Source organism: Suricata suricatta, chromosome 6, assembly GCF_006229205.1.
Source record: "Suricata suricatta isolate VVHF042 chromosome 6, meerkat_22Aug2017_6uvM2_HiC, whole genome shotgun sequence".
Classification (NCBI taxonomy): Eukaryota; Metazoa; Chordata; class Mammalia; order Carnivora; family Herpestidae; genus Suricata; species Suricata suricatta.
In genome coordinates, this window is record NC_043705.1 from 27,765,935 (window position 1) to 27,788,919 (window position 22,985).

Consider the following 22,985-nt stretch of genomic DNA (forward strand, 5'->3'; position numbering starts at 1 on the left):
AACAGAATCTACTTCAAGCCAATGCTATGAAGATTAAATGAGCTGATGAATATACTTGGTATAACACCCAAAAACCACAAAGCAAGAAAAATGGCAGCTATTGCTGTAATTCTTATTTGCCCCAGTAACAGATGGGTGTGTAGAGGAGGAAATTACCATTGTCATACAAATGTGACTTCATTCTAAGGCCCTAGGGTTGGAATGGCATTTAATTCCCTGGAAGAACTCATGGGGCCACAGAAGAAAATCTTTTCGACCAGGTATGGAGTAAACATGCAGCTCGTTACGAATGTGGGCTTGGGGTGCAAGGTAATCCACCCTCTTCCAAATGAAGGCAAGTGACCTAGGAAGAGCACCCACCAAATTGATTCTTATTCTACCTCAAACCTTCCCTAGAAATTTGGGGGAGGCTGTCACAGGAGGAAGGTCTGTTTGAGAAACTACCTTTGAGGTTGACCATGTACCCACAGCACAAACCTTGGGCCGTCAAGGATCCCAGGCTGGATGGGCCACAGGGCTGGCTCGTCTGACCAATAAAGTGAAAAAGGAGGTCATATAGGGATGCTCTAAGATCACCTAGTCCAGTTTACTCATGTTACTAATAGTGGGAAGTGAAGCCAAGTTGGGGAATAGCCTTGCCCAAAGTCAGGACGTAACTGATGGCGTTCATATCATGATGTTCACACAGCTGCACAGCAGCCAAGGATGCATCTCTTTGCTTCAGCCCATGTCTGTCATGCCTAGATTATGAACTTCAAGTTTCTTTGGGGGCACCTATTTGTTTGTCACTAGTGGTCCTCTCTTCAATGCCGCCCTGCTTCCATAGCAGCTAACCACCTTGTCCTGGCCTCTCTGTCTGGAATAAAAACATTTGCATTTCTAATTCACAGGGACCTGATTACCTATTACCCTTTGCCAAACACAGTTTACTTATTCAAGGTTTGTTCTGGACTTGGGAGAAAGCGAGGATGGCTGATAGGACTCCAGGAGGCGGACAAGCGGGCTGCCCGTACGGGGTTAACGTGAGAGCCCGTGGTTCTTCTGCAGAACACCACACATTTATCATCATTCACACAGCAGACTGTCTGGGACTGATGATGAATCAACAAACACACGCAGCAGTTCTGGCATCTGGCAGCCCCTCTCCTGCGCCAGTCCCCAGTGTGCGTGCCCTCTGCCGAATCAATTTTGTGATGAGTTCCCAGAAAGGGGCTATAAAGTCCCAAGAGTGGGCAGCATTGCTGGAGCAGACATCACCACGTGCAATGCTGCCACAGAGGAAAGGAGGAGCTGAGCCAAAGGGAGAGGAGGGAGAAGGGAACTGAGCTGAGCCAATGGCTTTGAGGAAAAGATGGAATCATGGAATAACTATCGGTTAATGACAGATCATCCCTGCTGGTGGACCTGAACTTCACCACTAAACCAAGTTCACGATGGGGATACGAAGAGATGGGGCTGGCTGGGGCTTGCCAGCAGGCCTGGTGCAGCATGGGTGCTCCATATACCCCTGTGAGGTGAGCGGGAGGGTCTCTGTGTGCTGACCAATGCAGTGGTTTCTCACAAGTTCATCACAAGATCAGACTGTCAGAACCAGAATATACCTTAACGAACTTAGTTTTAAGAATTCGATTTTATAAATGAGGAAGTAGACGCAGACGGGAAGTGATGTGGCCAGTGTCACACAGAAACACAGCAAAGCTACCTCATGTATGCTTGTTGGAATAAGGTTATCCTGTTAATGACTACATACTGTTCTGGGACCATTTAAATTCCTATTTTGGCATCTGCAGTTTCACCATCAGGCTCAATTTTATAAATAAACCTTCTCTGAAACATTGACTCTGGCTCTATACCTGCAAAGGAGCAAGATGAGCACACCCAACGTCTGGGGTCATTGAGGTACCATGTTTGACCTCTGCTGGGATTCCTCAGGGACTAGAGCCCAACCCAATCTAAATTTCACATTTCCAATGAAACAAGCATCCCTGTTACATCAGAGCAAACTCGGATGTTCTTTACCTTACCGGGACTCTGGTAGACAGGGCACCCAATCCCATGGTCTGCATCCAGAGATGGAATTATATGAAGTTATGTGCAAGAGTATGTGAACCCATGGAGGCGTAACTTCCCTGTATATTTCAATCTGCACAATTCAGTCAAGACCCTAAAAATTAGCCAACCCAGTTGAGGCACAGGACTGAGTTTTCTGACTTTAACATATTTTACTTCCTAAGTCAAAGAGTGAAATCCTATCAAGTGTCTTGATGGAATTGCTATCTCCAGTGTCATAGACATTTATCACCTGAGGTGACACAAGCAATTTAATCTGGGAAGCAGGTCCTACTAGCCTTTTGAGTGGCCATGAAGCCCTAGCTCCATCCTGCCTGGCTGGTGCTAGGGGCAGCCCCATGTCCTACACTACTGACAGCACCACAGAGAAAATCCCAACCTACAGGCACCCTATGAAGGAGAGAAGACAGACAACTGGCAGGTCACAGGCATTTCTTATTTTCTTGGGCTTAAATGTTTATTCTCAATCCTTTTTTTGAGATTAACAATATTTCCAGCATTGTTTCTGAAGGAGAGTGATTCTTAAGTACAAATCTGATGATGTGACTCCCTTAATACTTAGAACCTCCATCTTTGCCCCACATCCTAGAGCACAGTGTGAATTCCTAATTTTGGTATTAAATTGACTGAGCCTACCTTTTCAGGGTCACTATCTGCTTTGTGCCACTCTCCAATACATACTCACCCCCCTACACACACACACACACACACACACACACACACAGACCACCACCACCAAGTATTTTTGCTCCAGCCACCCTCTGCTGTTTCCCAGAGCTCACAAAGGATCTTTGTGCCCCTGGACCACCATATGGGATTTTTACCAGTCTGACACATCTTCTTTCCAAACCCACACTTCTCTCCTTCATCCTCTCTGCCTCAGAAGGCTTTCTTCAAGGCCCCACTCAACATTTATCTCCCCCAGGAAGTCTTGTAGGGCCCCTCCACAGGCAGTCAGGGGGCATACCCAGACACTGTGGTCCTGTGATCACTTCTGCTCAGGCTCCTGACTAGTCTCTAGGGGAGAACCCTGTTTCAATCTGACCCAATTATACAATGATCTGACAAGGTATGGGGTTTGCTCAGGCTAAACGCTTTAGAGTCCATCCTGAACATTCCTCTTTCTTGCCCTCATCACTTTCCCCCATCATTCAGTCCTACTGATTCAATATCAACCAGCCACATGAGCCTCTCACAGGTTTCTTACCTGTGCTGGACAAATTCGAGTCTATACGACTAGGCAAACACTCTCCACCTTCACGGCAAATGTTCAAGGTTCAAATCAACTACCTTTCATGAAGTCTCCTGATCCTGTGAGCCCTACCTCAAGCAGAATCGACCATGACATCATTTGTTCCAACATTATACCTTGTTCAGACCCAACGGTGACATTCACTATAGCATAAAGCAGTTCTTTTTGAGTCTATCTTCCTCAATATACTATGCACTCCTCAAGGGTAGTGACTGGGTCTCATCATTTTTATGCTCCTGGGGTTGGAAACATGGTCAACTCCCAACACATGAGTTTTTTTCAGCAAAATAAGTGAATTTATTAATCTGTACCTTCAGAACTTTCTCCTTTTATTTCTGGACATTATTAGCACTAATGACATGACAAACATATCATGTGGTTTTAAGCAACAAGAATTCAAAAGACTTAAAAATCCTAAGTCAGGGGTGTCTGGGTGGCTCAGCTTGGGTCATGATCTCACAGTTCATGAGTTCACGCCCCACGATGGGTGCTATGCAATCAGTTCAGAGCCCACTTGGGACTCTCTGTCTCCCTTTCTCTCTCTGGCCCTCCCCTGCTCTCTCTCTCTTTCTCTCTCTTTTTCTGAGTGTGTATGTGTGTCAAAATAAATAAACTTTTTAAAAAAAGAAATCTTAAGTCCCACTTGAAAAACAACAATTAGGAAAAATTTCTAAAGACAACAAAGAAGTGGGTTGAGGTAACTCTCATATTCATGTCAGGGCTGAAAGATCCTCCTATTCCAGAGATCAAACTTAGGAATATTTTAGATATTAATTTTAGAGCTTAGGAATGAAAGAGAAATCTGAATTTTCAGGAATCCTCAACAAGTACTGAAAGAATAAGTTTTTCTACATTCTTCACAATATTTTATTTACATATTTTTAAACAATAGGAAATATTCAGCTTAGTATTATTTATCAAGAAATGTAGCCTGAAATGAACATTCAAACAACAAATATTATCAGCAAACATTATTGGACAGTACTCAGATGATGGGACCTTTGGATCTTCTACCACAGCACAGAATCACATGGTGACAGTCTCAATTTCAAGACCTGACGATGTTCCAAAACTACACTGTGGAATACCGCTCAGAGGACTTCTCTCAAGTATAGTATGTAAATAAGTTTACTGGTATTCCTATTATTTACAAGAGCAACTCACACTCTTTCAAGAGGCCAGCAGCTACAAGCAAGACTGACCAGATTGTCAGTGCTCTTGCCAACGTGCCCCTGTCCCAGTTCTTGGAAATGTCAACCTCAACCTTCAAGTCCACACAGCAAGGATTTCCTGCTCTTGCTTCCCACTGGACCCTGCCGCTCCTCACGCAGATAGCCCGACCCTCAGCAGTCAAGGGAAGTCCCACCTCCTGCCACTTCCCCACAGCTGACACCAAGGAGGGCAGTGATAACATCAGCTATGGTCCAATTTCACTTGGCTATGGCCAGAGCAGAGGCACAGGCAGTACCTACAGCAAAGCAGTGGCTGCAAAGACTCTTCTGGAATAAGTTTTTCAGCAATAAGTAGATGTACAGGTATATGTTTCCTGACATCGACCCCACATGATGAAATTCAACAATCTATGTCAAAAAGTTTTAATGATATACTGGCGTGGGGGCTTCCAAAATTATACGTAGCACTGTTGACTTTTTTCCTTTTGGTTAGAGAAGAAAGCCCCTTCACTGTATCTAATACCGTATATTCCAACAGGTTTGCCTAACGTCAGATAGAATTGTTTTACTCTATATGAACAGCCAAAGAGTAAAGCAATGCTCGATGGTAAGGAACAGGAGCAGGACTCCAGGAGTTTTGTGTGACCATGACCTGCCTGTCTATGTGCCCTGAATACACCCCCCCGACTCCTCACACGCCATGACCCTCTGATAGTAGATGCTGTACAATCCCATTTTACAAAAGGGAGAAGCTGAGACTTACAGAGCCAGGCCCAGTCCCAGGACCTTCTCCTCTGTCCTGTCTGTGCTCTCTCAGCAGCTGGAAGGCAGACCTGTCAGCCCAGAGGCCTGAGAACCCACCCAAGGAGGGGCTCTCCCCAGCAAGCCTCGTGTTTGTTTGCTGGCAGCCAGCATCATGTGCCTTTTATTCTCTTGTTAATATCAAACTGCCCATTCAAAAACAAGATTGAATTTGTTTGCAAAATCAGAACTAATTGCTTCTCAAACAAGGATGGAAGATACTCAGATAGCTGACGTGGTGGCTACTTTGAACCAGAGACAAAATAATGCATGTTAATTGAAATGAAAACATGTTAACCATTGAAATAATCTGTCATGTAAAATGGTGCTATAATTCCTCTGTTGTTAGGTTTATTTGAGTCATTATACAAAGTCATAAAATCACACAGGAAGAGCATAATGGCCTGTGTCATTTACAAAAACTGTTTTGATGACAGCGACTGGCTCTCATGTGAGACACTCTCCACCCTGGTATATCCACCCTGAGTCTTCACTGTCTTCCAAAGGAAGAATATTACAGATGCAAGATCCTGTTCAGAGAGAGCCTGACGTTTCTAATACGCAGATGGCCATTAGAAAACAAAAGGAAGAGCTGTCAGGATACAGGGAGTAACTATGTGTCCGTAAGTGCTAGTGGGCACCCACACAGTATAATGATGTGCTGTTTACAGGTGCTTGAGATTTCAAGGGCAAATACACAACAATAGCAGCTGTGCATTTATATGGACTTACTATTTGGCTGATATTGTTACTACCAGTAACTAAAATGTTTTGAGCCCTCACAACGTTCCGGGTACTGTTTTAAGCCTGTCATGCAATATGCCTCATACACTCATCCCAACACCCCCAAGAGAGAGAAAAGATGTGGGGGAACATGGGGAACTGCGTTGAGGGGGTGTGAGTCAGGGAGACTGTGGGAGCAAAGCAGACCTGAGGGGATGGGAAGGAGCATGCCTGGTGGGTCCCAGTCATCAGGGGTGGACATCCCAGCGGATCCACCGCTTCAAGCTGACAGATCAAGCACCAGAAAGCCAGCACCTCTGTGTGGCTTCCTCCCACCTGACTTGGAGGGTGAGGCCCATGACCTATTCCAAGTCATAAGACACAAGTGCCCCGGAGCAAGGAGAAAGCTATCGGTTCAGAGGCATGCTTCCCGACCATCATCAAAAAAGGTTTCCAAAGCACCTTCAAACTCATAGGATAACTGCTTATTTTTAAAGTTTTAGAGCAGAATCAGGGCCACCAAAAATTATGTGCATGGTATGCAAGGAATCCCAAAGGCAGGAACATCTTTCCAGGTGTATGTAAATGTCAACTCGAGTCTCCATGACCTACATGCTGCCTGAGCTGGGTGATGGCCTCCATCAGGGAGATGAAGAAGGCACACACCCACACCGTCAGCGGGGGAGGCCTGAGGGCGTGAGAAAGGGAACTTCCGCTTTGTTACTCTATATGTCTATTATTTGACTCTCTTACAATCATGTGCTGCCTGTCTAATTTGTTCCAAATCTAGACAAGGAATCCATTTTCAGGGGTGCCTGGGTGGCTCAGTTGGTTAAGTGTCTGACTCTTGCTTTCAGCTCAGGGCATGATCTCACGGTTCATGGGTTTGAACCCTACATTGTCAGCAAAAAGCCCTCTTGAGATTCTCTCTCTCTTTCTCTCTCCCTCTCTCTCACAAAATAAATAAACTTAAAAAAATTTTTTTAAAGAAATGCATTTTCAGGATTAAAAAAAAAACATATGTTGCCAAACCTGCATCTGCCTGCCAGTTCCCCATATCTCCAGTTTTGTTTAAAGAAGCCAGGGTGGCTGGAAAGGAAGAAAGACTTCCTAGGTGCGGGAAGGAAGGCTGAAAGAAAGGGAGTTAGTTCACCTGGATAAAAGTGACCAGGCCTCCAAGGTTTCAATGAAGCCTCAGGGGGTCAGATCACTGTATCTGAACTAAATTTCCAAATTATTTTGATGGTTTGTTTGAGGAAAGCTATCAAAACGGAAGATATACACATTCTAAGTGCAGCTAGGATTCCAGACAGTCTCTACTTTTTCAGTAAACACTTATTAAATACCTACTATGTTCCAGGAACGGGGAAAAAAATTCAAAAATAATACTGACATTGTAATCAATAGACTTCTAATAAACACAGATCAATGTAACCTTTATTACTAAAGTGTAAAGATCATAATTGCTCTCAATGTCTGCAGTGACTTGAGGTAGGTGTTACCTTATATTAATGTTTTTATTCTAATTCACATCTTGAGACACTACAGCTTCTCACAGACTGCTAACTGCTTCAAGAAAGTCTCTATGCAGCAAGAAATTTGCTGTCCATTTCAGGAACCCACCTCTCCCCCGCCATCCTGTCTTTACGAGGGCCAGAGCCTTGTGTGTGGCCAAAGGGGCCAGAAGAAAAGGAACTTGCAAGACCACAAACACCGACGTCGGCTTTCTCCCATTTTTTTCCAACATTACTTGAAATCAAGGTTTCCTTACACTTGAAACCAAATATGTATGTCCAGGGATCCTACTTCTAGTCTAGACGGTGCTCTAGGTGTTTCCTGACCAGATCAGGAAGATTAGTAGCCTGATGTGATTATGTAAATTCCAATAACAGGTCGGAGTCATCTCCCATTAGGAGAGTGACAGAGCATGACCTGTGGACCCAAGGGGCTCTGCAAGACTGAGACAGTGGGGGCTTAATTCAGAATTCAGCCTGGTAAATGAATGTGGCCACAGGGGCCTACAAGTAACAAAAATCCATGCATGTGAGCACACACGTGCGTGTACACACACACACACATACACACACACACACAGGACCCAAGTAAGACTGTTTTGTGAAGGAAAATGCCAAGCCAGCAGTGCAAGAACAAGCTGTTAGGGACACTGAAGTGAACACGTGAGCTTTCTTTATTCCCGTAGGATAATGGATGGTGGTGTACTCAGTTTTAAAAATCTATCTTTTCCTAAAAGGGGGCAGAAAAGAAACTGTGACTATTACCCACTGACCTTTGGCAGCCCTGTTTGATTTCTTGTTTTACTGCTCTCCTTTGTTTACTGGCCCAATAGAGAGAGGTCCCTTTCAAGCCCTGAGATCTTAGTGGAAATCTTTAGCAATGGACACGCTAATTGGAAAAAATCAAATGATAAGCAGGCAACCCAAGGCTGAGAATTTCATTTGGCCTCCCTGCTTGAGCATTTGTAATCCTGACCCTTTGCAGGAGGGGCCGGAACCACTGAGGGTTGTGCTAACACGGCTTCCAGCTAATTGCTTGTGAGCGCTCAGGTGTGCACATAAAGGTAGGGCGAGCACGCGCACTTCCCTCACCGGCTCTGCTGCTAGACGCTGTGAAAACATGTGCTCACATTCCCGGAGACAATTAATTATTATGGGCATGTGCGTGAGAGAGAGAACACCCACATCTGTTTTAGAGTCACTGGCAGCAAAGCACTCTGTTCTGGAAGGGTGTGTATGACCAACCGTAGGAAGAACAAGCTAGCAAAATGAAGCCAGCATGGGGAGACCTCACTGCATCAGGGACACCGCTCTTTGCAAGATGGAAAGGATGCTGACGGGTTCATGGCATTCGAGGAGGTGGGTGCCAGCAGCCTCACACCATCCACAGCAAGCCATTCCCTAAAAGCACTGCCGGAGGCACAAACAGCCACGTCAGCATCATGACTTTCCCCAACTGGAAAGCTCTCTTCACAGTATCACAGGACAGAAGCTGGAGCCTGGACAAGGCTCTGTGGCCTTCACTGGTGGGGGACTTTCTGGCTAGGTGGCCAGGAACTAAGGCTAGCTCCAGAGGCCTGGGTCTTCTCTAACACTGATCTTCCTCCGCCATGGTTCTCTCACCCTTCTGCGAGTGCCCACTCAAAGGCCGCCACCCTCTGAGGGTATTTCAGACATCATACCCCTTCTTCCAAGCTTCTTCCAAGTCCCTTGGATATGTCCAGCAGCTCGTTATCACCAGTCACCGAGCTATCCTCAGGTTCCCAGCCATCCCCATGTACAGACACAATGCTCCACTATGTGTTGGCACAGGGAAGAGCATTTCAGCAGGTCCCAGTGCTATTCCACAGCAGAACCTGGACCAACGTGCAGAAGTTACCAACAGAAAAAGCTTCCAGCTCCATGTAGGGAAGATTCCTCATACAGTGAGTGGGAGCAGCACAGAGACAGACCGTCTGTCTGAGAAGGCTGGGGAAGGAGGCTCTTCATAGTTAGAGGTCACCTAGAGGAAGGGGGATCTATAAATGGCACATGATGATTCGTGTAAGCATTCCTCTATGGCTGGACAGCGAGGAGGTTGTTTCCATTTCTGCCGAATTGTCACTGAATGCACTGAATGCTCTCAGATGTTAATTTTACTGTGCATCTCTCTATTTCCACGAGACAGAGTTTCCAAAATGGAAATGGGGTCAATGAGGCCAAAATGCTCACCAGATATGTTTGCACCAATTTGTACGGCCATCAACAGCACCCCGCCAGAACCATCATCCCCTTTACCCCAACCTTCCACTCTGCACGTTTCTACCAGGTATTGCTCTGAAGCCAAGTGTTCGGACCACCACCAAAGGTCCACAGGTAATCAACTGAGTCACGAAGAGCAACAAATACTGCCCCCATAATACCAGGTGAAAACACAGCAGATGAAGAAACTGGCAAAGCTGGAGAGAGTGGGTAGATGAGGAGGAAATCAAACGTCACCTTGATGTGCTCCTATCAGTGGAGGGGGGGGTACACTGTGGGCTCACACTGGAGAGGAGCAGCTGTAGGCCCAGGCTCCTCCCAGCAGGTGGGGAGCTTAATGCCCAGCCCCTCTGCTTCTCCCCAGATCAGAGAAGCACCCAAAAGAACACTGCCTGCTGCTTTCCTGGGCTTCCTCCTGCATGAGCAGGCAACATGGGCCACACCCAGCCCTGCTCAGTCTTGTTCTGAAGGCCGGAAGGGCCAGTCTCGTGGCCTGAGATCCTGGAGCCTGCAAGCTTCCTGGATGAAGCAGAAGGGTGGATTTAGGCCAGTCTTGGGGGAGCCGTGGGGGAGGAGTGACACTCTAGGCAGGTTCTGCTCATGACAGCTGCCAAAGCGCATGTCCAGTATGTGTCCATTCCTTCCTGAAGGCAGACTCAAAGGCCGCTCTGAAGCACTGTGAAGAACAGCCTCCATCTCTGAGAGACTCAAGAGGCTGATGAGACACATGACATCTTAATACCTCCAAGGCCAAGCAGCTGACCTTTAGCTGGGCCCAGTCTCTTAGCCCCAGAGACAGGGCACCACAGAAGCAGGCCACCATGTCAGGAGAGTGCAGAGTCTGGACTACACTGTTCCTTCCCAAGAACAGGGCCACTTTCATACCAGATTGACACACTGCCTCCTGTTTCCCTGTGGGGGTTTCACAGGACCTTCTGAGCATGTCCCTGGTGTTCAAGAATGTGGTAGGAAAATGGGATAAAATATGGACAACCCTGGCCTGACTTGGAGCATTGTTCTGTGGCTCACCGACCGATCTGAGCTCCTCATTAAAGACACGAGCCTGGCTCTGCATCCCCAGCTTCCTTCTTGACTTAAATGACTCACTTATCCCTTCAATATGTCATGAACATGTGCCAAGACCTGAGCTCATGCTCCAGAGGGAGTGTGGGCAGTGCGAGTAAGGGAGGTGAGCATCACAGGGAGTAAGTGTGCACTCTACCAGTAGGGAACCACTAATCATGACAACTGACACCATCCAGAACATTAAAAATAGCAGGGCCTTTGCATGTGTGAGCTCATGTAGGCCTGAGCAACTCTGGGAGGTTTCTGGGGATCGATCCTCTATCTAGATTCACTGAGGTACTGGAGACTCATAAAGGAGACGGACTTCTGTTGAGCATCTACTACATTCCAGCATTATGACTGCCACTTTCTCCATCACAGTGCCATAGGCTAGACTGAAAGTTGGCATTTGCTAAGGAAATGGTTCAGACAAGTGTCTTGAGTGTAGAGTGATTCTCACACAGAAAGATGGGCTTCAGGGCAGCCCTGCTGTGGCCCCCCACCTCTGCCACATAACGGCTGTGCAACACTGAAAAAGTCACAGTGGGCCTGAGCCACGGTGACCTCACATACTCTTAAACCATGAGGAATACTAGTAAATTTTACCACCCATGTCTCAACCCCACTGTAGCCAGAAATAGTCGCCCCCTTCTTGGAACTTTAACTTTAATTTTCTGGCTTAGACTATATACATCTTTGCCTCTAATGTCCTCTCGTAGGCCACACACCTCGATGAGATCTTCATGTGGACACACGTAGACAATCAGGGCCTCCAGCTTTTCTCACACAGTATACAATGTGGCTTTAAAAAAATGAGAATTCTGAGTTCTATTGATAGAACTCCCCTATGACCCAGCAATAGCACTGCTATGGATTTACCTGAAGGATACAGAAGTACTGATGCATAGGAGCACATGTACCCCAATGTTCATAGCAGCACTGTCAACAATAGCCAAAACATGGAAAGAACCTAAATGTCCATCACCTGATGAATGGATCAAGAAGATGTGGTATATATACACCATGGAGTACTACATGGCAATGAGAGGGAATGACATATGGCCCTTTGTAGGAAAGTGGATGGACCTTGAGGGTGTCATGCTAAGCGAAATAAGTCAGGCAGAGAAGGACAGATACCATATGTTTGCACTCATAGGTCTAACAGGAAAACAGGAGAAACCTAACAGAGAAGGGGGAAAGAGAGCTGGGGAGAGTGAGGGACACAAACCATGAGAGACTATTGAATCCTGAAAACAAACCATGGACTGAAGGGGGAGGGGGAGGGAGGGCCGGGGGGTGATGGTCATGGTGGGGGCACTTGTGGGGAGAAGCACTGCGTGTTACATGGAAACCAATTTGAAAATAAACTATTAAAAAAATGAGAATTCAAGAAAACTCAGCCCATCCTAAGGCACACAATTCTGTCACCTTCCCACTTAAAGCCACAGAAGACGTCCCTTGTCACCTGGCCTGAAAGCTAAATCTGTCCCTTGGCTTTCAAGGCTCTTCGGGCTCGGGCCCCACTGCCCCTTCCAGTCTCAGGCAGCCGTGTGCCCCTCAGTCACTGCCCTCCTGCAGCCCAGGCCTCTGCCCTCTTCCTTCCTTTCAGACCCCAAGTCCCCTCCTCTTCCCTGACTCAGGGCCTGTGCAAAGGCTGTTCCCTTCTCTGAGAACACTTCTCCCTACTCTGGCACCTATCACCTTCCGCCCACCCAAAGTACCTTACCTCTTCGATCAACTAGAGGGATTCTGTTATGAAACCCTGCTCTTATCTTACTTGGCACTTACACCAATTTATTAGAGACTTAATTTCTTTTTAGCTATCTTGCCCTATGGACTTTCCACTCCACAAAGCCAAATTATGTCCATTCATCACATTATTCCAAACACATAGCAGGGTCTGGCATATGGAAGGCACCCTATACATATCCTGAATCCAGAAATAATCACAGACACCACCTTAGTGGAATCTGCGTTAATGACCTTTAACCCGCCATCACTGGTTTATGTGAGCTACTCACTGAGGACTGAGCCTGCCAAAATGATGACAAGTCCTAAAGCCCTTTATCACCATTGTTATATTCACAGATGGCCTCCCCTGGCTTCTGCTGAGAGGAAGACTAATTCCTGGCTGGACCAGAGCCCTGCCATCTTGCCTTCCACTTGGGAATTACTCATCGCCATGAAGGTCTGAGCCAAGGCCTCCTCCCGCCCATCAGGTAACAAAAAGTGGGACTTGCAGTTTCAGTGGAAAGTAGGACACACCAGCACCTCCAGCTGTGGCAAGATCATGGGCAAGAGAGGCCGGAAGAAGGCCCTTTCCCAACTCACTAACACAGCCACATCTGTTTCAGTGTGTGCCCATTAAAAACATCATTTAAGAGAATACCATGGAAAGGTACCAAGGTCCCCAAACTAATTAACTTTCATCTCTCCTGTCCCTCTGTGCTTGGAGGGCCCTGTCCTCTGCCCACCCCCTCCATGAAAAACATTAAAGACAGGACATTAGCCTGAGAACATTCTATTTAAAACAAAAGTACTTCTAAAGATAGCCTTGGATGCCCATCTAAATCATCATGAGTCCATTTTCTGGCCCCAGAACCTGCATGCTCAGTGCCCCTGATGGGCCCTACTGTGGTGCCTGATATCCATAAAGAATGTCTTTCATGGTTCATTGGTTGAATTAATCTGATATAAAATGTCTAAACTGGAAAACCTACGAATGGGGATCTTGATGAGTTTGGACAGAACAGCAAGCAGGGCCAGAGCAGATTTATTAATAACAAAGGCAACAGAAAGAGATTTCAGAAAATTAAAGCAGAAGTTTGTGAAGGTGGGAAATTCAATCTGACCACTTTCGTAAAAGATGATGTGCTTTGTGAGGAGCCACAGAAGCCTCGCTTCCTTGCCTCAGATACCTGGGTACCCCTCTCTCTGGATACTATAAAGTGCCCCCAGAATATGTGGGTAACCGAACACCTTCAGCGAATTGCAGGGGCGGGGGGACTTGAGCTGGTCTGTTTCCTAGTGTTTAGGGACGGATGTGCTAATGTAATGCTTCACACCTGCATGCTTCCCAGCATGCCCTGAGCCGTGGTGGAAATCACACCTAGTGATTACCTCTTCAAAACGAGCACACCCACCACAATCTCCTCTTTCTAATCCACTTAAATATGAGGCATGAAATATGCCTCTCTGTACATTTCCTAATAGACAGAGACACCAGTAAACAGAGCAACTGGAGCCCACCATCCAGAGGAGAACCGCACAGCAGAGTAACACACGTAGGCTTTCTAACAAGAGACAGAGGGAGGAAGTGAGAGGGAGGTTTTAACATTAGACCCTGACCCTATGAACAGACATTCCCAGCACTGCAGACTCTTGGCTTTCTAGCTTTCCAGCAACTTTGCACATGATACACATTCTGGGATTTAACCATAAAATGTTTCCAATCTTCCACAGGTAGAACATGGCTAAGAAAAAAAAAAAAAGAAAAGACAGCAATTCAGCACATTGGGGATTCCAGAAAATACCTAGAAATACGAACTACTTTCTCTGGAAAGGGGGCTTCTTGAGCAGCGCAACCTGGGAGGGAGAGATGACAACCTGGTGGCAGGTGCCAGCAAGGGCTCTGGAGGGCAGAGGCTCTGGTCCTTAGGAGTCACACCTAGAAACAAGTGGCCAGCCAGCCAGGATGCCATCAGACTCTCTGGGAGAGCTCCCCAGTCACTGCCCTTACCTGCCCTCCATCTTTACGTACAACCGTGTTGGCAGTGGCAGCACTGGGCTTGGTAAATTTTACTGACAATCATGATTTTTATGTGTTTATAAAACTCGCCTAGTGAATCTACCTTGCAAAGTAAGAGCTGCCTCTCGCCGAGTCCCCTTCATTCCAAGGACTAAACATTCTACACAATTACTCCCATCTCCATTATGAATTGCTTTTTACTCTCTGCGGCTCTTGTCCTCAAGCTCGTGCAATCAATACTCTCAATTTCAGAGAGGAAAACAAAGGAACGGAGAAGGTAATAGCGAGAAGTCAGTAAGACCCCTCCTGCCAAGTGTGTCTAACATGGTGAGTGGTCAAGAAGTGACGTCTCCGGAACCAACCTCTCTCCCCCTTTGTTTTCCTCCGGTGACCAGGGGTAAAGAGGTCACAGTTCTGGTTCCTGTTTATTGCAGGTGGCTGACTCAGAAGTGGGCTCAAACCCAAAACTTAACTGCATAAATTCCAACAATTGCCTAGAAACAGCACCAAGCCCTCATCGGGACTTTATCCAGGCCCAGAACAGGGGAAATGAAGGTCCCTCAAGGTTAAAAGAGAACACAAGCCCCCCTTGGAGAAAAAGTGTGAGCTATATAAAGATAGAATCATAATAAGGAATACGAACATGATCACACTCTGGTAACTGGCCATGCCTTGAGTTGTGAAAGTACCGGAATGTCACTCAGACACCGAGGAAGCACCCCCTTTCTATGTGGCCATGTGTCTTCCAAACCAAGAGAGATATGTGTATGTATAATCAACCCGTTCAAAGCCCCTGAAGCAGGAGGCAGTCTTTGTTGTAAAACAAAACTGAGATGAAATAACCATCATCCTTTCAAATGTCCTCTGAGAGTTTGGTATTTGAGGCACATTCTGTCATGTACTTCTCTCTGACCTCAAACACTTTGATTCTCTTTTTCCAAGTTCACATAAAAGACAGAAAGCTCTCAGATTGGTCTATGGCACCATGAGCCTCGACTCAATCTGAATTCTGCGCTGGTGCAGAGAATTCGTTGTTATGCCAGATAATTAGGAAGCAGAGATAAAGGGCCATTACGTTAGAGAGGCCTAGCCCACTGGGAAGACTGGCCGTCGGCTCCTTGTTTAAAAACAGATTAGTTCCCACTGCTCCCAGAAGGCTTCCAAGGGTACGCTCAGATATTCTAAGTCCCATCCTGACACCCTTTCCTCCTATTCACAATACACTTGCAGGATTCGAGAATGTGGCTTGTCTGCAAGGCTTAAAACAAATGCTTCAATTTTCCATTCTCGAAATGAAAATCAATGGCAACAGAGAGGTAAAATCAATGTTCATCGTTCTGTAGGGAGAATCCTACCCCAGCTCCCGCCCACCCAGAGCAATAAATCAGAACTAGCCATCTTGACTGGCAGTGCATCCCTGAGAGCAGAGCCCTCTGTGGCTTGTATGACTTTCTGTCCAGCCCCGTTTCCCAAGAGGGCGTTTTCTTTAAGAAAGCCACAGACAATATTTCTAAAACCTGAATCAGGAAGAATAACACAGTTGCATTAAAAACTCTTTTTCCCCTAATGAGTCCTTTGGCCGGCAGGGTCTTTGACATCTCAGAGCAGACTGTGACTATTTCCCTAAGGATCCATTCTGCATGATCTAGTCTTAATGACTGCTCAGACACCCCCTGACCCGCTCCCCGAGACAACCAATGCTCTGCTTTCTGTCACCAGAGATTAGCTTGCATACTGAAGATGGGTAGATAAATAGAAATCATCCAGGGTATACTCTTTTTTTGGTCTGTCTTCTTTCACTTAGCATAGTTATTATGAAATGTACCCATGCTGATGGATGCACCAATAGCCTATTTCTTTTTTTTTTTTTTTACTTTTTTAAATGTCTATTTTTGAGAGAGAGAGAGAGAGAGAGAAAGAGAGAGAGAGACAGAGACAGAGACAGAGACAGAGGCTGAGTACAAGGAGGGGAGGGGCAGAGAGAAAGGGAAACACAGAATCCTTAGCAGGCTCCAGGCTCTGAGCTGTCAGCACAGAGCTCACTGTAGGGCTAGAACTCACAAACCGTGAGCTCATGACCTGAGCTGACACTTAATTGACTGAGCCACCCAGGCATCCAGTCTTTTCATTGCTAAGTAGTAGTCCATTGTATGGATGTACCACAATTTGTTTATCCATTCACCTGTTGATGGACATTTGGGTTGCTGCCAGCTCTTGGCTCTAACAAGTAAAGCTGCTACGAATATTCATGAGTGAGTCTTTGAATGAACATGTGCTTTCATTGCATAATCCAAATATAAACCATTTGTTGAACCTATGTTTTTAAAATTTTTTTATGTTTTTTTAAATTTATTTGAGAGAGAGAGACAGCACGAGCAGGGAAGAGTCAGAGAGAGAGGGAGACTCAGAATCTGAAGGAGGCTCCAGGCTCTGAGCTGTCAGCACAGAGCCCGATGTGGGCTCAAACCTACAAACTGTGAGATCATGACCTGAGCTGAAGCTGGCTGCCCAACCAACTGAGCCACCCAGGTGCCCCTGAACCTATATTTTATAAATATTTTCTCTTGTGTGGCTGGTCCTTTTATTCCTTTTATTACTGTAAAAGTATCTTTTGAAGATCAATTTTTTCATTTTGATGAAGTGCAATTTTTTATTTTACTATTATTATTTTTTTTTGCTTTTATAGTTTATGCTTTTTGTGTCCCAAGAAATCTTTGTCAAACTCAAGGTTACTACTCCTGCTATTCCTTTTTTCTTCTAAAAGTTTTATATTCTTAGCTCTTACATTTAGGTCTATGATCCATTTCTAATTTGTTTGTTTGTTTGTTTAAGAGAGAGCGAGCTGGAGCAGGAGAGAGGGGCAGAGAGAGAGAATCTCGAGTAGGCTCCACACTCAGGGCAGAGCCTGATGTGGGGGCTTGCTGCCACAACCCTGGGATCACGATCTGAAATGAAATTAAGAGTCAGACGCTCAACCAATGGAGCCACCAAGGCACACCCCAGTTCATATTTTTATACACTATGCTATATAATCTTTAAAATTTGTATCTACAGGGGCACCTGGGTGGCTCATTTAGTTGAGCATCCAATTTTGGTTCAGGTCACAATCTCACAATTTGTGAGTTTAAGCCCTTCGTTGGGCTCTGCGCTGATGATTCAAAGTCAGGAGCCTGTTTTGGGGGTGTGTGTGTGTGTGTGTGTGTGTGTGTGTGTGTGTCTGCCCCTCTCCTGCTCATGCTCTGTCTTTCAAAAATAAATACTTAAACATTTTTAAATTGTATCTACAAAGAATTGTTGTATCATAAAAATATTCATTTATAAAAATTAAGTGAAGAAATCCCAATACAAATTATAATATCTAGGATAAGCACTTGATGACCAAATTTTAACAAAAATGAACCAATGGATAAAACCTGTGACTAGAAAAAAGAAGGCATGGAAATATACTGGGAGGTTTAATTACTGTTTTGAGCTTATGCGAACATCGCCTGTTTCTTATTTCCTTCTACTTTTCTGTATTTTTAGTGTCTCCCATAATAAGCATTGAGGATCATTATATTACAAATTAATTAGGATTTTTTTTTTAAATCATTTAAGAGAAGGCTTCTGACTCCAGGCAGCCTTCATAGTGCTCTTCAGTGCTTAAATGGCCCCTTCAGAGAACCCAAAAGGTGAACACACTTCCAAGAATTCACCTGCTCCTGAGCCCGCTCACTGCGGCTTGACAAGAAAAGAGGAAGCAAAGAATTTCCAAGGAGAATTCTCCAAAGAGAATGTGAGATTACCTGAAGCCTCTAGATGAAACCAAATGCAAACTCACATCTAAATACCACCCTCATAAAGGAGAATTCCAGCAAAGAGAGACCCCACGTGGCACCCCACCAAAGTCCTTGCCCGTGTGCCCAGAGGTTCTGCGGCCACAGATGTGTACGTCAAACAGCTTCTCCGCTCACTCAGTCTCAATGGGCAAGGAGAGCTAATGAAATTCTCTCGCTGATGCGCTCACTGTCCTCTGTCTCAATCCATTTGACGAGACAGCCTAAGTCTGCAGCCTCATAATCAGCCTGAGGCTGGCCCAGCCGCCTCGCCGTGTGTGCGCAGCGCTGACGATCAGGCAGGCAGGATTTGCCTCTTGAGCTGCTGCAGGGGCCAGACTGGCTGATGGGATTGTCTACAGATGTTTCACAGAGAGAAATATCACTTCCCTGATGGATGAATGAATAGAGTTGTCAACACTGTCTCCTCGGTCAGAGGGGACCCCTGAAGTATCATGTGGCAGGACAGATGTTCCATCTGGGAAGGTGTCCAAGACCCTAAGCAGAGGTATGCACTCGACGGATATGGCGGGCCGAGCTAGTCAGTCTCTGGGAGGGAGGTGGGGAGGTTGGACCCACAGCTGCTGCAAACACTACTGCAGAGCCTCCCTGGCTCACACCACCTCCCAGATCTGGAGAAGGGAAGGTGCATGCTGCGTCAGTCACTGCCTCCTCTGTGGGCTGTTTTCCCAATGAACAAAAGGTCCCTATCATCAGGAATGCAGCCATCTTTTTAGTCCTTACCTGTGAATCACAGAGAGGGCAGCAGAAACGATGCTGTAATCCTCATGCTAACCCTCACAGCTCCCCCGAGAAGGAAGGACACGCAGGCACAGTCACACGAGGAAGGAGTCCAGGCACCTGGAGGGGGCTACCCTCTTCTTAGAAACATGCAACTGTGGGGTTTCCTGGCTGACCTTCCAAAATGAATGACACAATAACTATCATAATTGTTACAGCAAGTGGAAGACCAGCCATCATCATGTGACGCTAGACCTTATGCAACTGCATGTCACTGAACTCTCACACAGGGACATGTACAAAGAGCCCCTACAAGGATTAGCTACAATTACTACCTGTAAGCTCTCTTTAAGAATCACTAGTGGGTGGCACCTGGGTGGCTCAGTCTGCCAAATGGTAAAGCATCTGACTCTTGATTTCTGCTTAGGTCATGATATCATGGCTTGGTTCCTAAGTTCGAGGTCCGCATTGAGCTCCACACTGACAGTGCAGGGCCTGCTTGGGATTCTCTCTCTCCCTTTCTCTGCCCCTCCTAGATTCATGCATTCTCTCTCACTCTCACTCTCAATCTCTCCCTTCCTCTCCCTCCCTCCTAAAATAAATAAATAAATATTCAAGAAAATATTGAAAGGATGTATCCCAATAAAGAGGAAAGAGGAATGGGTATTTTCATTAAATCCCTTTTACAGATGATGAAGCACTTAAATATTGAAAGGCAAAGTAAATGCCAAGGTCACAGAGCAAGGAAGTAGCGAGCCTGGGAACGGAGCCCAGGTTGGTCTCATTCTCAAATCCACACTCTTAGTCACTGTAGTCTTGGGGCCACCAGAAGATGTGGGAGGTGAGGATTATGCTTTCCACACAAGCAAACAAGCGGTGGTGCCCCCAACAAAGAAACAAGGCATGCCCAGACAGACACAGCTGGTCCCTGGATATGCCTGAATACCAACATGGCTCCAGCCTCCATCTTGCACAGACTTGAGCTTAATGCTGAAAATCTCGTGTCTGGCACTTTCAGAGGGGCCACATTCTAAAAGGAAACAGGCAACAGTCTATCCATGTAGCGCATCCATACACACAAATACACAACCAGATGGCTAAAATCTAGAGCCCCCAGAGGGTATTTGGGTATTTGCATCTTACCACCTTCAGAGAAGGAAGGAATCATGTGCAGCGGGAGACTCTAGGCTAGTTTTCTCAGACTATGTGTGCCTGGAAAACAATTCCTAGTGGCAACAACAACCAACTTTTTTTTTTTTTTTAACATACCACTCCACATTGAACTTGATTTTCCTTGAGGGAAGGCAAGTATGTAGCTTCAGTGTGTAACACGAGCCTGGCACATGGTAGATACTTGATATCTTCTTGCCGAATGAGAGTGAATGAGTGGAGAGACAAGGACAGGATAGAGGGAGAGGCCGATACACGGTAGTAACAGAAATCATGAGTTCCAGAGCTGGACAGTCTGGGCTTGAGTCATGGCTGCCACTTCCTAAATGTATAAGCCAATTACTAATGCTTCTCTCTGTTTTACTTCCCTCATTTTTAGAGCGGAGACAAAAATAAATCCCAACTTGGCAAAAGAAAAAAAATCAAGGATGGGGTGCTGAGCACAGTGCCTGGCGTGTGCTGGGGCTTGGGAGTGAGATCTATTTTTGCTTGCAGGGAGAACGCTCCAGTGTGTGGGAAAGAGGAAAGCACATTGCACCCTGCATCCCAGTCTTACGGAGGCCAAGGGTTACTGTCTTCAGGTGACCACGAGGCTGGATCTGCAGCTGCAGGGACCAGGGTTGCAGAGGTCAAGAGGGTGAGGGCTCTGGTCCAAGGAGTTTCTCTGCTGGACCACGATGGAGCTTCCCAGACAGGTTAGGAGGAAACCACTCAGGGAAGGGAGGGCAATTAAAACACTTCCCAAAAGGAGCAGCCACTGGGACCAGCACTGCTTAGACTTCAAGAACTGCGGGAAGGGACAGGACCTGTCCTGCATGGTCTCCTGGTTGAAATGGAGCTAATGAGCAGAAGCCATAGTAAATGCACTTCAGTGGGAATCAAGTCCCAGAAAGGCTGCATCCTTTGCTTGAGGTCACGGCCCAGTGCAGGTGGATAGCAGAACACACTGCCAAGTCCAAAACAGGCATGGTGACTCCAGTGCCGTGGCTACACTGCTCCAGTGCACAGCAGTGCAGACAGAAGGGAGAACAGGCACTGCAAACCCCTTTCTCCTACCCCCACCAGCCAACCCCGTTAAAGAAAGCCTCGTATGTGTGTGTGTGCACATGTGCACGCATGAATGCATATACATTCATGCATGGGCATGTCCTGGTTCTTGCTTCGAGTATTTTTGTAGGACTGAAGGCCCAAGGAGACCGAATTCAAAGGCTCTTTCTGTCATCTATAAAAGCCTAATCCCACTGGATAGATAAAGCTGGGAGGTTGAGGGTAAGAAAGCAAAGGCTTTAAAGATCCTGAGGAAGAGTGGGGAGACTCCCTCTGAGCTGGAGAAGAGGGTGATCAAGTACTGCACCCTGGGAAAATAGCAAGGCATAATCTCAGGAGATATGGCGGTGTGGTGGTGCTGAGGAGGAAGAACCCCAAATCAGGGCACCCAGGCTGGCAGAGATGTCCATGGCACATATATAGGCAAGAAGCAGATAACCCTCAGACCCTGGGGAACCTCAAAGGATTATCATACTGACAATATCAGTGACAACCAAGAGACTAAAGGCTTGGAACCTGTTTTCTTAGCTCTAAGCTTCCTGGAGCTCTAAGTTTTCTTCCTTCAAGAATGACCCCACAATGACAAAGATGGGATTTTCCATGCATCTGCTCAGATGAGGGCTCAGAGTCATATAAAGTTGATTTAAAGCAAGTGCAGGTATCAAACTTGTTTGCAAATCTGTGTTTGAGAATGGAGATTCATACTACAGGATGACTGCAGGTGACAAATACCACATAAAATAACAACAGAGACACCTGCTCTCCTCCCCTTCTCCCATGGGCCCCCACTCAGAGATCGGGTACCCCCGGATCTGTCAGCTAGAGCATGCTTCCCGGGCCCCTGCCTTACCTGGGGAGCAGGTGCTTGCGGCTGACGCACAGGGCAGTCTGGTAATCCTGGGTCACACACACTTTGTGAGGGCTGCACTTCACCTTCAGGCAGGGGTCTTTCGATGGGTCGAGGGCTGAGGCAAGAAGAGCAAGAAGAGGGGGGTTATGGCCTCCAGGGATATTTAATTTCTCTTTCCACTCAAATAAGCAAATGGGAAATAAACAGACCACGTGTTTGCACTCTGTGCGGTTGTCTTAGGCTGACGGGGATTGGAAACAGAGGAGAATTCTGTGTCTACCACACATGTTCTGCTTCAGCATGAGGATAGCGATTCCTTTGTGCTTTGGGGGTTTCAGCATCTCCATCTCGGGCAGGAATTACTTTTAAAATCCTTTAAAATCTTACATGCTCCTAGGACCAAGAGCTCCTTTTCCCTCTTTGGTTATTTGTCTGCAATTGTTTTTATGACTTCATCCATGCCTACCTTTACTTATTTTCTACCACATAAAAAGTCCTTGAGGACAGGGTTTTTTTTGGCTCCAGTGCAATCAACACAGACTGTGTGCATCAATAAGCCCATGTTAAAGTTTGGGAAGAGCTTCAGGAGGCGCAAGACCGTTTGGTGCCACGCAAAGTTCCAACATAACAAGGAAGGAAAAAGCTTACACATAAATATTTATTATGTGAGGCAGAATGAGACCAGGGCCATGACGGGCATATGAAATGGTAAGAGAGCTCCACAGAAAAACAGAGATCAATTTCTGGGGCAAGGATTAATGAAGCATTAATATGTG

The 22,985-nt window shown here is 46.2% G+C and overlaps 1 protein-coding gene across 2 annotated transcripts in view; it reads right to left on the minus strand.

Annotated features, from left to right (window-relative positions):
* The window catches only part of SPOCK1 (SPARC (osteonectin), cwcv and kazal like domains proteoglycan 1), a 500,742-nt gene that overhangs the window by 130,930 nt on the left and 346,827 nt on the right, over positions 1-22,985 (minus strand). For both annotated transcript variants that reach the window (XM_029941962.1, XM_029941961.1), the window contains one exon: positions 22,210-22,324. In XM_029941962.1, the coding sequence (XP_029797822.1) occupies positions 22,210-22,324 (115 nt within the window). The remainder of the gene's footprint in view (positions 1-22,209; positions 22,325-22,985) is intronic.